This window comes from Trichechus manatus, unplaced genomic scaffold (assembly GCF_000243295.1).
Source record: "Trichechus manatus latirostris isolate Lorelei unplaced genomic scaffold, TriManLat1.0 scaffold00172, whole genome shotgun sequence".
NCBI classification, from domain to species: Eukaryota; Metazoa; Chordata; class Mammalia; order Sirenia; family Trichechidae; genus Trichechus; species Trichechus manatus.
In genome coordinates, this window is record NW_004444108.1 from 4254292 (window position 1) to 4270854 (window position 16563).

Sequence of the window (16563 nt, forward strand, 5' to 3'; positions counted from 1 at the left end):
TGTCCCCCAACGAAATTGTATTGGTTCATCCTTCGGCGTGTAATGTTTTGCCTCTAGCATTCTGTCACCCTAGTTTCAATCGTTAAAAGCTACCAACTACGAATACATGAGGTGCGCCTTAAAATTTGGGACCCCCCCCAAAAAAACCCCCAATAACTCCTACTTAGGAAAATTTAAGATTGCAAAACTCACTAAGACTCAGCGCGCAGAAGAACCACACTGAGCATGCGTGAAGCCCGCGCGGGGCGGGCAGGACCTTTGTGGGCGGGCTTTGGGTACCAGATGCTTCCGCTTCCGGCTCCATACGAAATCTCCCGCCACCGGGGCAGGGATAAGTGTCAGCGTTTGTGTATTTCTCACACTTGGTGTGGTTGCAGGTAAGAGAAACTCCTGCAGATTGTAGGACGGAGAGCAATCCTGGTGCTGAGGCTTGCAAGTCAAGGAAAGAAGGGGAGCATTTTGCGGGTGTTGGGAGCAGAAAGACTGATCGGTCGGGGGATTGGGGTGTTGGTGGGTGGTTTGTAGCAGAGACGCGGGTACTGGTGAGGGTTGAGGGGAGATGGCTTCGCTGAGGTGGTTGGGGATCGAGTGGGAATATAAAAAGAACTTGTGGAGGCCCCCTCTTAGGGGCAGATTAACCAGTAAGCAAGGTACGCCCGGGTTTGCTTGTGTTTACTTACTAATCTGTAGTGCGCAATTTCACATGTATTTCATCACATCTTTGGTGTGAAAAACAGGTGAAATTGTGCACTACAGATTAGTAAGCACAGAGATGTGGTGAAAAACAGGTGAAATTGTGCACTACAGATTAGTAAGTAAGCACAGGTAAGCCCGTGCTTACCTTGCTTATTGGATAATAACCTCCACAAATCCCTAAAAGAATTTTCAAAAGACAGTTCTGTTTCTCGAGGTCATATGATGGGGAGTAACTGGACCTGGTTCATCAAGTCTTTTTTCTAGCTAGAACCTACTGCGTCTTCCTCCGAGTTAAGGACTGCAGCCCATGCAAAACCTCATCTTTTCTCTTCAGATGGCAAGGATCTAAGGCGGTGGCACATAGACGAGTTGTGAACAGGCACTATCACGTGACGTTCATGTTGCTGGAAGTTAGGATCACCACACTGAATCTCTCCCAGCACCCCACCTCACACCATGAAAAAATTATTACAGTGGTAGAAAAATCTGGAAAATACAGAAAAACACCACTCAGGAATACCCACTGTTGACATTTTGTACATCCCCTTCAACTTCAAATTTTTTTCTCTGCATGTGGGATTATTTTTGTTTCTTGTAACTTATTACATGCTTCTTTCCAAGATAACCAAGATGCAGTTTTCTGGAGGAAAGCGGAGGAAGCTGAAGTTGACAGGTGACCAGAGAAGTGCTTGCTATCCTCATAGCCTTCAGTTTTACCTACAGCCGCCATCTGAAAACATATCTTTGATTGAGTTTGAAAACTTGGCTATTGATAGAGTTAAATGTGAGTAATATTTAAATTAGAATTCATATTTTCTTCAGAAGCTCGCTTACGTTTTATGAGAATGAAGATTTTTCCCCCCTTTCAGCAATTCATTCAAAAAATATTTACTCAGGGTTTGCTATTCGTTTATTTATTTACTGTACAATGCTTGTTTATTGAGTGCCACTATGTTTTAGATGGCAGAGATTTTGAGATGAATACTGTAATTTCCATCTTCATTGAAGCTGTATCCTTGTACATGGAGACATCCAAAATAATAATCATAATTCAAAATTTTAAGTGTTCTAGTAGAGATAAATAGCAGTGTTTAGCAGTGCTTAAAGCACAGAGGTGGAATGACTGACTTAGTCTGATTAACTCTGTGTCTTAGAGAAGTTGAAATGTGATCTGGACCTTGAAAGATTGGTAGAAATTTCCCAACAGAGAAGAAATTAAGCGTTTTTCTAAGCTGAGGTAACAGCCTGTACAAATGTTTAGAGGCATGAGAGAGAATATAATATTTGAGGGAACAGTCACAAGTTCAGGGTAGATAAAGAAGTATGAATAATGACAGGCATCTTGTGCCACGCTCGTGTAATATTAGGGTGTAAGAAGGATGCGGCATGGATGAAAGGAAGGAGCTAGGCAGGAACTGAGGCAGAAATACTAGCACTATCTTCAGACCTGTGTTACAGCATATCCTTGTGGGCAAATCCGAAGGAGAGGTGAGATGCTATTAATCATTCTTGGAGGAGCAGGATGAGAACTGCTAATACAAAGAGAGGGGCACTCAATACCTGTTTGTTGAATAAAAGAGTGGAGGCATGGGAGAAAAGGGTTTTAGGAAGGAAGTGTAACAGGGTCGGATGCTTTATAGGGATTAAAATGATGAAAAGTGTCCCTTGGGTTTGGCATGTAAGAAGTGAGATGGTAAGGGCCTGAACTAAGGTAGTGACAATGACAGTGATAGGGAGAGATTTAGGGATACTTTCTGAGTTATGATTGATAGGATTTGGTGACAGTTTGGGTATGAAGAGTGAGGGAGCAGGAGGGGAGGTGGCTGAAGTTCCTACTTGGATGATCTGGTGGATAGAGACTCTGCTTATGAAGATGGGGAAGGCAAGAGAAGGAGCAGGATTAAGGGGAAGATAATTTGGTTTGGGAAAACTTAGGAGTTGCCTGTGGGACATGAGTTCATGTACAGGAGGCAATTTAGAAGGTTTTCATTCTTGAATTAAAAAAATGCCTCTTCTGTTGAGGGAAGTAGAATTCATTTGGGGAAGAATGGACAAGGGGCTTTAGGAACCCTTGAATAGTATGTGACATCTATTCAGGACTGTTCATTTGGGTGATTGGCTGGCCCTGTGTCTTCACTGTTGTGTCCACTTCTTCTCTGTGTAAGAAAAGAAAGGATTTTTTTTTTTTGGGGGTCTCTGCTGAGTAAATGAAACAGACCCCTAATAGACAGCTCCACATGAAGGATGTAAACATTGGTGCTTAATCTTTTTTCTACCCTGATATATTGGAAGGGTACAGTTCCTTCCTTATCAATAGTGGCTTAGTATTGCAGTGATTACCCACCATTCCTCCCGCTTCCCTGGTTGAGAGTCTGGTATTAGATAATGCCGGATGCTGTGGGACGTGGATAATTTCTGCAAGTAGATCAAGATTATCCTCTTACAAACATAATTTATATGATAGACTTTCAGAAAATAAAACTGTTACAATGTCCTTTATAAACAAGCAACTGTGGAATTGCTAAAGGATCCTAGATTTTATTTGTTTTGGATTTTTTTTTTTTTAATCTTGCCTTGATATTTGTTTTCTCTCTCTTTTTAGTGCTAAAGTCGGTTGAAAATCTTGGTTTGAGCCATTTGAAAGGAACTGAGGAATACCAGAGTAAGTTAGAGGCTGAGCTTCGAAAGCTCAAGTTCTCCTACAGAGTAAGTAAAAAAAAAACCTTCAGTTTGTATATACTTATGAATTGAATATCTATTGTGGGAAAGGTCTTTTATAAAGACTAATACAGCATAGACTGTCTGAAGAAACCTGTAGTTCCCTAGAGGTGATTGACATGTAATCAGATGATTACAATACCGTAGTGTTTCTTAACCTTAGCACTATTGACATGTGAACCCCATAATTCCTTCTTCTGGGAACTGTCCTATGCATTTTAGGATGTTTAGTAGCAGCCTTGTGTCTACCTTTTAGATGCCAGTAGTAGTCTCCCTCTCACAGTTGTGACAACCAAAAATATCTCTGAAAACCCATAAGCCCATTGCCATCAAGTCGATTCCAACTCATAGCGACCCAATAGGACAGAATACAACTGCTCCATAGGGTTCCCAAGGAGTGGTTGGTGGATTTGAACTGCCAAGCTTTTGGTTAGCAGCTGAACTCTTAACCACTGTACCACCAGGGCTCCAAAAATGTCTCCAGTCATTGCTAAATGTCTGTTGGGGGCAAAATTGCACTGGGCTGAGAATCAGTGCAATATAGAGTGATGAATGCTATTATTGGAAGTGTGCTCCATGAACTCCAAGAACACATACAGTTACTCAGGTTAGGGAGGTTTGGGACGGCTTCCTGGAGGAGTTAGTGCTGGAACTGCATCTTGACAGATGTGATCACATCTTTATTTTGGGAAGATGCCAACAATAGATTGAAAGGGTCATGTCAGGTAGGAGGGAGACAGGAGTCTGGAAATGATGAGAGTCTGAGCTAAATGGAGAGAAGAGGACTGGTTAAAGAGATAATAAGAAGATATAGTTAAAAAAAAAATGTTAGTGACTAATTGCAGGAGGAAGAGAATGGGAAAGTGTTATGAATGACACCCAGGTTTCCAGTTAGGGTGACTAGGTGGTTGGTGGTGATATTTTGAGATGCGATACACAGGAGGAGAGGCAGGTTTTGGAAGGACAGTATTGAGTTCTAGACATGAATTTGAGGTGCCTGTGGAGATGTCTAGTGGGTGATTGGATATACAGGTTCGGACATAGGAGATGTCCCTGTTGGGAGTATAGATTTAGGGGAAGGTTGGAAACATTGAGAGTAGGTTAGAGCACCCTAGGAAAGTATTTGAGAAAAGAAGATTATGGAGGGCAGGACGTGAAGAATATCAATATTTAAGGTGAAGTGGAATTAGAGGAGTCCGGGAAGAAGATTGGGAAGGAGCTGCCTGAGAGGTTGATGAACCAGGATAACAGTGTCATGGAAATCAAGGAAAGTTCGTGTAAAATGGTAGTAGTACCTTCAGAACCTGGCTAACTTCGGGGGATATAGTGAGACTCAGGATCAGCCCAAAGCTGATCCCTATGAGGTGGAGGTCAGACATACCTCCATTCTCCAACCTCTTTACCAATTCTGGCAATAGCTGTCCCTCCCACAGCACTCTCTACTTCTCTTTTGGGTTTGATAATTTGTTACAGTGGCCACAGAGAACTCACAGACCGCTAATGGACAGCTCCACATGAAGGATGTAAACACTATTGCTTAATCTTTTTTCTACCCTGATACACTGGAGGGGTACAACTCAGGATCAGGATCAGGAAGCATGTAGGCGGTCTTCTTCAGTGCAGGACAGCTTTCTTGGCTTCTCTTGGCCATGCAAGCAAGCAGGCCCCATCTCAGCTGTGCAGGCCTCTTCTTAGCCCCCTGAGGGTAGGCTTCCTCTCAGCCCCCTCAGGACAGGCTTCGCTCAGACCCCTTAGGACAGGCCTCTCTGCCCTCGGCCTCCCTACTGTCACTGCCAAATCTGCCGCAGGACCCCTTGCAGGCCTGTCACCACTGTCTCTGCCACAGGGCCCATTTCGGGCCTGTTGCTGCTGACTCTGCTGTCGTGCCGCTTCAGGTCCTCTCGCTATCTTTAGTGGCACAGCCCTTGACCTGTGTTACAGCTCTTTTAGGAGGTCTCCCCCTCCACACTTCCTTTCTTTTCTTGCCTTTCCTCCTTTCTGCTGCTTGCTTCTGTCTGCTGGCCTCTGTGGGGTTGGCTGCATGTATAAGCAAACTCCTGGTAAATTTCAAGACATGGCCCTACCAGCAGAGCCACAAACTGACCAATCCTGTCTCGTAGGCCACGGACACTTCATTTGCATACAAGGCTATAGTCACCTCATTTGCATAGTATTTTGACCAGTCCCTGCAAGGTGCCTACCAGTCACAGGGCAGACTGTAGCCAAGGGCCAGACAAAAAGTCAGGTTGTTTACAGCTTGCCCAGGAAGTATTAATCAGCCTGGACAAAAGTAACAAACCCTCTGGGGTAGAAAACTAGGGTGAAGGTAATTTCTCAGGGTTTAGGGATATCTCTCAAGATGTTTTTCCAAAGAGCTAAGGCAAAAGGCCACATAAAGGAACTTGCTTTACCACAGCTAGAGTTTCAATAATAGTAATAATATTAATCATGATAATACTAATAGTAATAACAATAGCAAATACTTGTAATATGCTTACTATGTATATACTGTTCTAAGCACTTATGTATATTAACTCATGTAATCCAGACAACAGTCTTATGAGATAAGTATTATTATCCCCATTTTATAGAAGAGGAAACTGAGTTGATAGGCTAAGTAATTTGCTCAAGCTCATTAGGTAATAAATGGTGGAGCAATGATTTGAATCTGGGCATTTTGTCTCCATGGTTGGTGCTTTTAACTACAACACTTTCAGAAGCTTAGGGTAAGTCCTCTAAGATGAGTTGTACAGTGCCCATTGGATTTAGCAGCTGAATGAGCTCTTATAGATTGGAACAGAAATCATATTAATGGCAGTGGTTGGAGGAGGAAGGTGAAGAGGTGGATATGAAATATTTACTCTTAAAATGTTGAACTGAAGAGATGGGAGAAATAGGGCAGAATCTAGAGGAAGTTGTAGGGAAAAGACAAAATACACACACGTATATAGCAGGAGATACTTGGATATGTTTATAAATTGAGTGGAAATATCTAAAAGAGGAAGTGGAGGTGAGCTTGAAGATAACTTTGCTCAGAGAGAATTTGATAAAGTCCTAAGAGGCAGAACGGATGGGTGTAGGAGGAACAAGAGATGCTTTATCCGTAGCGGTGGATGTGAAGGTTCTGCAACAACGTGGATGCAGTAGCTAAGAGTTGAAGGTGCCTCTGCCTGGTGGCCTTTATTACCATAATCTGCCGACAGGGAAGGGAAAGGTGGCATAGTAGGGGGCTTGGGGCAACCAGTGAAATTTGAAATTGGTTTTCTGAAAAATGAGAAAGGAGATGATAATGTATCAAATCCTCGCTCTGCTGCTTACAAGCTTTGCCTCTGGAAAAGTTGTATGACTTCCCTGTGCCTCGTTTCCTCATCTTTAAAATAGAGATATAATCATGTCTACCTCATAGAATACCAGAAAAATGTTTACCTGTGTTTTATTGACTATGCAAAGGCATTAGACTGTGTGGATCATAACGAATTACAGATAACATTGTGAAGAATGGGAATTCCAGAATACTTAATTATGCTCGTGTGAAACCTGTACATACATAGATCAAGAGGCGGTCATTCCAGCAGAACAAGGGGATACTGGGTGGTTTAAAATCTGGAAAGGTGTGCATCAGTGTTGTATCCTTTCACCATAGTCTGTATGCTGAGCAAATAATCTGAAAAGCTGGACTGTATGAAGAAGAATGTGGCATCGGAATTGGAGGAAGACTCATTAACAACCTGTGATATGCAGATGACACAACCCTGCTTGCTGAAAGGGAAGAGGACTTGAAGCACTTACTGATGAAGATCAAAAACCACAGCCTTTAGTATGGATTGTTCGTCAACATAAAGAAAACAAAAATCATCACAAATGGACCAGTAAACAACGTCATGATAAACGGAGAAAAGATTGACGTTGTCAAGGATTTCATGTTACTTGGATCCACAATCAATGCCCACGGAAACAGCAGTCAAGAAATCAAAGGACGCATTGCATTGGGCAAATCTGCTGCAAAAGACCTCTTCAAAGTGTTAAAAAGCAAAGATGTTACTTTGAGGACTAAAGTGTGCCTGGACCCAACTCATGGTGTTTTCAGTCACCTCATATGCATAGGAAAGCTGGACGATGAATAAGGAAGACTGAAGAAGAATCAATGCCTTTGAATTATGGTGTTGGCGAAGAATATTGAATATACCATGAACTGCCAGAAGAACGAACAGACCTGTCTTGGGAGAAGTACAGGCAGCATGCTCCTTAGAAGCGAGGATGGCAAGACTTAATCTAATGTATTTGGACATGTTATCAGGAGGGACCAATCCCTGGAGAAGGATATCATGCTTGGTAAAGTAGAGGATCAGCAAAAAAGAGGAAGACCCTCGACAAGATGGATTGACACAGTGGCTGCAACATTGGGTTCAAACAGAAAAGTTTGTGAGGCTGGCACAGGAGGGGCCACTGTTTCGTTCTGTTGTACGTAGGGTAGCTATGAGTCAGAACTGACCTGATGGCACCTAACAACAACACCACAACCTAATAGAGTTATTTTAAGGATTAAATAGGTTAATATGTGAAAAATGCTTAGAATTGTACCTGGAACCTAGTTAACACTCAAGACGTGTTCACTCTTACTATTTTGAACTTGAATAAGGATTCCTTGGCATTGGTAACAGTTCTCTTGAGGTTAAAAACAGAAACAAAAACAAAAAAACTCTGTTGCCGTTGAGTTGATTCTGACACATAGCAACCCTACACGACAGAGTAGAACTGCCCTGTAGGGTTTCCATGGAGCAGTTAGTGGATTTGAACGGCCAGCATTTTGGTTAGCAGCTGAACCCTTAACCATTGCACCACCAGGGCTCCCAGCTGAGGTTAGAGGTCATGAATTTTTAGAACTCCAAATTCCTATAGGTATGTATTTTTAATCCAGAGGTACTCAGCATTTTGGGAATAGTACTGCAGAGTGTAGCTGTAGATTAAGTTAGAATTTAGATTTTGCCAGATGGTTGAAATTAACGATGTTGAAGGTTCATGTGAGAAGTAGTTGGAAGTGTTGAGTACCCTGAGCATAGGTTGGCTAAGAAAGTTAAAAGAGGCAGGGTTGATAGATAGGAAGAAAATAGTGGGGTTCAAACCCCGGAGATTTTGTTGAGATTAGTTCAGTTCTCAGTTTCACCTTATTGCTAACTTAAGTAAAATGATAATTATCCCAGAAAGCATTTTATGAAATTTGTGCCTTTGAAACTTTTACTTTACCATTGACTTATGCTGACTTCAGTATTTCTTTATACTTCTTACCATTCTAATGCATTTATTTTATTCATGTGTGATTATTTTTAAGGAAAACTTAGCAGATGAATATGAACCACGAAGAAGGGATCATATTTCTCACTTTATTTTGCGCCTTGCTTATTGCCAGTCGTGAGTATACGTTTATGTTCTCATAGTCAAATCTGCTTTCTTGGTTTGTAAGTTGGTGCGTGGAGAGTTGATGTGTGCTGTACTGATTGTAGGAAAACTCAGAATAACACCAGGAACCTGTGGTACATGGTTTGATATTTTTTGACTTATTTCCAATTGTCTTTACCACTTATTCCTCCCTTTTGCCTTCAAGTGGTGGTACTGATGTCTGTAGTTGGTTCTCTTTACATTCTCTTCCCAAGTACTCGCCTGAAAGAGTAGGCAGCTAGTGACTTTGCACGATAAACCTTTCCGCCTGCATGGTTAGAAGAAAAGGCTAGGTGTACCATATTTTAAAGGTATTAACCCCCTTTTTGGAAAGATCCATAAATACTTACTGATTGAAACTTTAGTGAGTTGAACACTGTTGCAGTGAATTGAGGCAAGCTATTTACTAAAAAATATAGAAAAAATTTCCTATTGCAGTATTTTACTTGTTGAAACACTATTTAACATTATGGGATAGAGTCTTTGGGATTTAAAATTGGAAGAGATTTCATTAGGAAAAAGGACTTCTGATACTTCTTTCCAGGGAAAAAATAATATTTATAAGAAACAACACGTGCTTGAACCTGATACAAGTTTCAAGCAGTTGAAATGTTTACGTCCGTTCGTTCTAGGATAGTTTCCTGTGGTAGTTGTGTAAGTCAGTAGTGCCACCCAGAGGGAGAAGGAGTTAGTTGCTTTTTTTTTTTTTCTTGAAGTGTTTTTTTCCGTATTAATTTTGGCCAAGTAATATATTTGTGATTGGTTCTTTTTATTATTATAGGCTTATCAAGTGATAATCTTAAGTTGTTTACTCTCTCAAGATAATAATTTAGGAATTATTCACTAGCTTTGGTCCTAGGGTTTATCTTTTGTTAAAAAGCATAAGCAGTTTATTTGTTTTATGCAGTAAATGAATTGCTGACAATCTGTGAAAGTCACCTTGAAAACGTGTTATGATATTTTAAATGCAGTCAGGTATTTATTCTGTAGCTTAAGAATAATATATAAAATATTATGTGTGTTTTATAAATTAATATATTTATACGTTGGCTTTTCTTAATTGAGATATTGAAACTTCTTAAATTTAGTGAAATTATAAACTGCAAAGTTGTAAACAAAGTTTAATTTGCAGAGTTTATCTGATCCTAATGTACTCAGACATAAAGTTAGTTTTAAAAAAAAATTTGGTGTTTATTTGGCATTGATGAGATGACTTCAGATTAGAGGAGTTTCTCATTTTCTAATGTAAATGACTATTATACAGTAACATTAAATACAATGAACTATTTTATATTATTTAATAATAATGCAGCTAGACTCGAAGCATTCTGTAGTTAATCCTTTTAATTTTATGTTTATAACATCTCTACCCCCATATCCAACACATCCTTGGGAAATTGTAGCATATGGTAGTCATACTCTCTTTATTGTAATAGAGGACTGTATGCTTTTAGCTGCTTCTAGAATCTTGCTCATGTTTGAATATTGCTTCATATAAATTTCTAGGATTTAAAAATCATTGAACTTTTAATGTGTATTTATAATTTCCCGTCTCCATTTCAGTGAGGATCTTAGACGCTGGTTCATACAACAAGAAATGGATCTCCTTCGATTTCGATTCAGTATTTTACCTAAGGACAAGATTCAAGATTTCTTAAAGGATAGCCATTTGCAGTTTGAGGCTGTAGGTATATTTTTATAGTTATTTCTAATTGTCTTCATCTCTCCATTTTGCCTTGAAGTGCTGGTACTGATGTGTGGAGTTGGTTCTCTTTGTGTTTTCTTCCCAAGTACCTGTCAGAAAGAGTACGCAGCTAGTGATTCTGCACAACAATGAACCTTCTTCCCTCCCTGACTAGAGTAAAAGGGGTTCCTTAGTATCAAAGCCCTCACATTTAGTGGCTTTATTAAATTTGTGATTTAGTAAAGTACAGAAAAAGGAGCCCTGGTGGTACAATGGTTAAGCTAACCAGCTGCTAATCAAAAGATTGGTAGTGTGAACACACCCACCCACAGCCACTTTTTGAGAGGAAGACCTGGTGATCTACTTCCACAAAGAATACAGCCTAGAATACTCTATGGGGCAGTTCTATTCTGTCACAAGGGGGTTGCTATGAGTCAAAATTGACTTGTCATCACCAAACAACAAAAAAGTACAAAAAGGTTTAGTTTGTATAAGTTAATCTTTAACCAAACTCTTGTAGGCCAAAATTTTAAAACTAATAATGTATTAAGGAAAACAGATAGGTGATAGTTACTTATTTCCACTGGTGAACATAGAAGGGGTAATATTTTATTTAAAAAATTTGTTGTCAGTAGAATCTGCCTGTCTGAATAGTTTAAAAAATATTTTTGCAGACAAATCTGAATTATTTACATATTATAATTATATAAAAAGAAGAAATGTATGGGTCATATTTAGCAGGGACAGGTATTATAGATGGATATAGAATTTACATCTTTTAGGTGGATCTGTGCTGCAGTGGGGAGGTAGAAAATTCTGTTTTGGGACATCTAGAGCAATCAGAAGGTAGTAGGACTGGTTGTGACTATATTTTGGTGTTGGAATGGGTGGCTTGAGACCAAATAAGATAAGAAAGTAGAAGTTGGAGTAGACGAAAGAGATTGTCCTGTCTGACAAGTGGAAGATGTACCCACTGTAGCAAAGAGACTGTATGAAGGGAAAGACGCCACATTTAGTGTCTGTAATGTTTTAGGGAGGCACATGCACAGTTTCTCTCAGTTACTTCCCCTAAAAGCCCCATGAAGTTCAAAAGGTTTCTAAGTAATGTTTACCTAGGAAGCAGTAGAGATAAGTGTCAAGTGCAGGATCTTCTGACTCCAAAGCCCATGCATCTTCTACTTTGCTTTGAACTTTGATCCTCAGTGACATCCATTATTGCTAATATCAATTATAGTTCATTTGTCCTTTCATTTTAAAAGTAGTTTTTTTGTTGCTGAAATGGTTGATCTTTTTAGGTTACATAGAAAACTGTTCTTGAGAAGGTCTGTTCTTTGGAGTGTCTCAACATGTTGTCAAGTGTAATTTTTTTTATTGAGACGGGATTCACATACCATGAAATGCACCCTTTTAAAGTGTACAGTTCAGTGGTTTTGAGTATAATCACAGAGCTGTTCAACCATCATCACTATTTAATTTTAGAACATTTTCATCACCCTAAAAAAAGAAACCCCATACCCTTTAGCAGTCATTCCCCATCCTTCCCTTCCTGCCCTTGGCAGCCTCTAATCTGCTTTCTGTTTCAATGAATTTGCCTATTCTGGACATTTTATATGAATGACAAGTATACTTGTGTTCTTGCTGCTTTTTGTGATGGGAGTAATAAGGTTCTTTGTCTCTGACCCAAGAGTCTGTGTCTTTTGCCAGCATACAGGAAACAGTAATGGGCTAACTTATTGCCTTGTAAGCAGTGTAAAATTAAATTCCAGACCTGACAATCAGCTATGTAATTTTGGATAGATTTTTCTCTATTTCAGTTTTCTCTTCTTTTAAATGGGAATAATAATCTCTACCTCAGAGATTTGCGAGGTTTGAATGAGATAGTGTGTGTAGAGTGCTTAGTACGGTGCCTGGCATATATGTTAACTAGTAATATTATGGAGGGCATTAGAGGCAGCAAATACTTACGTGTTGGAGAAATTTGGGATCAATTAGATTGGCACATTTCACTATAGTTTTAAAAAAATCTATTTTGGGTCTTTTATTCTGGGAAACAAGAATTTGATAGAAAATATTTGCATAATTTTAACAAGTGTGCTGGCAGTCACTATCATAGTTTTCACTATTAGTCTGGTTGTTTACTACTTCGTTTGCTATAATTATTTATATGCTTATATTGTATTTTATTCTGCAAATCATTTGAGATGTATTATAATAAACATATCCATTCAAGTAAGATGTAGAAATATGAATAAAATTGGAAGATTGGCTGAAGGGAAAATTAATAACTATTTGTAGGGCATGGGTTGGCCCTTTGTAGTTTCTAAAAGGAACAGTATCTTTGGCTTCTTTCTTGTGTGACTTGTTTTGTTGTTTCTAGTTCAATGATTCTTGTTGGGTTATAGGATGAGGAGGTAGTCCTCCTAGGGTATTTAGCAGAACCTTGGGGTGGAGGTGTGTAGAGTATGAAAAAAATTATGCCTTTTGTTTTGAAACATAAACTACAGACTGTAAAGCTTAACCAAGTATTTGCAGCTGGTGGGGATTCATGGAAGATAGAGTGAGAAAGCACTGCAGGGGGTCTGCAGGAAATCCATTTTTGTGCTAAATTGTAATCACTTTCCTGGCAGAGGCCTTTTTTCTGTTCTTCTGGTGTTCTCCCATGGCTTCTGACTCTGGTAATCAAGACGCTTGAATTTAGGCACTGTTAATTAGCTTGCCCCCATGTCCCTGTGGCTCTTCCTATTTCATTTAGTCTTTTCCAACTGTTAGCCATTTCGTTAATAGGGACATGCACATTCTTTTCACTTTGATTAGAATATTTGGTTTGAATTTGAAAACCGTTTTGCTAAAACAGGTATCAGTGATGCTTTTATGCCATGTTTTAGACTCAGAGCAAAGCAAGGGTTGAGGGAGGTTTTTGGGATTTGTGTGTAAGATGCTCTCTGATGCATGATGGACTCTGCTGCCTAAGTTGAGGAAGAAGGAAAGCTGGGGGGTGGGGATCCATTGGGCCATCTTGGTTTCCGTGTAACAGAAGCATGATTGCTGACACAAATGTGTTCAGTCTACCTGCACTTGAAGTGCCTGTGTGTCCTGTTTGTATGGTTTTCTTTGTCTTTTTAGTTTCTTAAAGCTGCGGTGATTTTTGTGTTGATCTACTTCTATAAAATAGATATATTTTTACATTAGGAGATGCAATGCTGTAACTAAATTGCATTGTGTTTGCTTTGATAGATAAATATGTACAAGAAAAGGCATCATTAATTTGCATAGATTCTTCTCTTAATTTGTGCTTTTGTTTGGATTATCATGGCTGCTGTAATTTTATTGGATAAAAATTTGGAGGAGGTGGATGGGGCTCAATTATTAGACCGTGGACTCTTGAGTTCTATTTCTGACTCTGATAGTGCTTTTATACTTTGACTTTTTCAGTCTGTATGTGGGTTTCTAGTGAAATGTGACTGCTTCCTGATAGTAGATTCTGAATCTCTATAACATAGAACAGAAAGCCTTAATATGAAATGTTCAAAAAGGAAATTGGATGTTTTCCATTCTTTGATTTATATGTAAATAACTTGGATTTTAAATTTTAAATTTCTAAGGATTAGAAATGAATAAATATTGCTGGTTATGTGGACCATTTTGGATTTCTCATTTTTGAGTTGATTGACTTAACCTTGTGTCACGTTAAAGGTGAATGGGTAAGGTTAAGCGGATTCTATTAATGCTTCTTCAGTTGACCAGTTAGGGAAAGGTCAGGCTTTGACAGCTGTCAGCCTCATAGACAAAGGGTGTCTGTACTGTTACAATTTAGAGTCTTTGACAGCAGCTTATAATATACCTTGATGTTTTATAAAACCTCCTTCTTGTTGTTAGGTGCTCTCAAGTCAATAGCGACCCCATATGACAGAGTACAATTGCCCGACAGGGTTTCTTAGGCTGTAATCTTTATGGGAGCAGATGATCAGGTCTTTTCTCCCACAGATTCGCTGGTGGGTTTGAACTACCAACCTCTTGGTTAGCAGCTGAAGCTTAACCACTGTGCCATTTTGAAATACCAGTGGATCTATAATACCAAGATGCTTTTCATTAGAAAACTATGGAATGGCAGGGACAGTGAAGGTGAGCATCCGTAAAGAGGTGGAAAATGTTCTTTGTGTCACAGATGAAAACTCCATTGCATATTGAATAGAACTAGTGTCGTTCAGTTACCAAATATGTTCCAGATAAGTGAGAGTTTTTATAATGTGTTTGAGTGATGGCAAGTGATGTCGGTAACCTAACTGACTCACTTAAAACAAACCATGGCGAACCAAACAAAACCAAACCTGTTGCTGTTGAGTCGATTCCGACTCACAGCGACCCTACAGGATAGAGTAGAACTGCCCCGTAGGGTTTTCAAGGCTGTAAATCTTTATGGAAGCACACTGCCATATCTTTCTCCCATGGAGCAGCTGGTGGGTTCGAACCGCCCACTTTCGGTTAGCAACCGAACGCTTAACCACTGCACCACCAAGGCTTCTCTCACTTAAAACAAGTACATGTAAAACTTTGAATTGTTATATTTGCCTATTAAAATGTTTTTATTTTTAAATTTTTTTATTGTGCTGTAGATGAAGGTTTACAGAACAAATAGTTTTTCATTAAATAGTCAGTACACATATTGTTTTATGACATTGGTTAACAACCCCAAAAATGTTCTTCTTGTCCTGAATCTGGCATTTAAAATTTATTCTGTGAAACAGGACTTTATATGATTTGGATGTTGTGCAAACACCATATTATATATAGTATATGTTTGTATATATTCAATACAGGTATATCAAAGTAACCCCCACACAAGCTGCTCTGGCCCTCCCTTAGTGCCTGGAACCTTGGGGTTTGCAAACTTGCACCTGCAGTTGACTGCCTGTGGGCATGCAGCACTCTCTGGGCAGCCCCAGGTTGGAATTGGAAGCCCTGAGGGACGGAGGGTAGCCAGGCAGGCCCCTCCTCCCCACCTCATGGAAGTATATGTGGTTGGTTAGTAGTTGCCCGAATGGGCGTTATGTAGCGCATATCTGTGCTCATATTCTCTAAAGGTGTTCAGATAAAAGATAACTGAGCCTTTTAATGTATGCATCATTTTTTCATACCGTAATCTTCCTAACCATCTTCCATTTTTCTCTAAGCTTCCTGAAAATTAAAACTTTTTGGTTGAAGTTGTGTCATGGACTGATTCAGAATTTAAGTCAAATTGCCTTATTTTAGGTCTTTTGGATGGGAATAAGAACCAGGGAAGTGGAAGACTAACGGAGCTGCAAGAAATAGTCATTTTGTGTTCACAGTCATTGAGTGGCCAAATCTGATTTACCAAGGCAGGAAGAAGTTGCAGAAACTACATTTATCCATTTAGCCCAGCCTTATGAATATATTCATTCTGCTACTCCCCACACCTCTGAAGGCATACAGAGAGGGTTGTTGTTGTTAGGTGGTATTGAGTTGGTTCCGACTCATAGCGACCCTGCGTACAACAGAACGAAACACTGCCACATCCTGTGCCATCCTCACAATCATTGTTATGCTTGAGCCCATTGTTGCAGCCATTGTGTCAATCCATCTCATTGAGGGTCTTCCTCTTTTTTCACTGACCCTCTACTTTACCAAGCATGATGTCCTTCGGGAATGATCCCTTCTGATAACATGTCCAAAGTGTGTGAGACGAAGTCTTGACATCCTTGCTTCTAAGGAGCATTCTGGTTGTACTTCTTCCAAGACAGATTTGTTCATTCTGCTGGCAGTCCACAGCATATTCAGTATTCGCCAACACCACAGCTCAAAGCTGTCAATTCTTCTTTGTTCTTCCTTATTCATTGCCCAGCTTTCGCATGCATTGAAAACACCATGGCTTGTGCCAGGTGCACCTTAGTCTTCAAGGTGACATCTTTGCTTTTTAATACTTGAAAGAGGTCTTTTGCAGGAGATTTGCCCAGTGCCATGCGTTTTTTGCTTTTGCTTTAGCTACTCGATGTTCAAGAGCAAGTTTCAGA

At 39.7% G+C, this 16563-nt stretch overlaps 1 protein-coding gene across 1 annotated transcript in view; it reads left to right on the forward strand.

Moving 5' to 3' along the window:
* Positions 1–274: 274 nt before the first annotated feature.
* The window catches only part of PRIM2 (DNA primase subunit 2), a 316775-nt gene continuing 300486 nt past the window's right edge, over positions 275–16563 (forward strand). The window contains exons 1-5 of the mRNA XM_004386833.3: positions 275–377; positions 1318–1480; positions 3299–3402; positions 8744–8823; positions 10414–10534. Coding sequence (XP_004386890.1) covers positions 1327–1480; positions 3299–3402; positions 8744–8823; positions 10414–10534 — 459 coding nt within the window. The 5' untranslated portion in view covers positions 275–377; positions 1318–1326. The remainder of the gene's footprint in view (positions 378–1317; positions 1481–3298; positions 3403–8743; positions 8824–10413; positions 10535–16563) is intronic.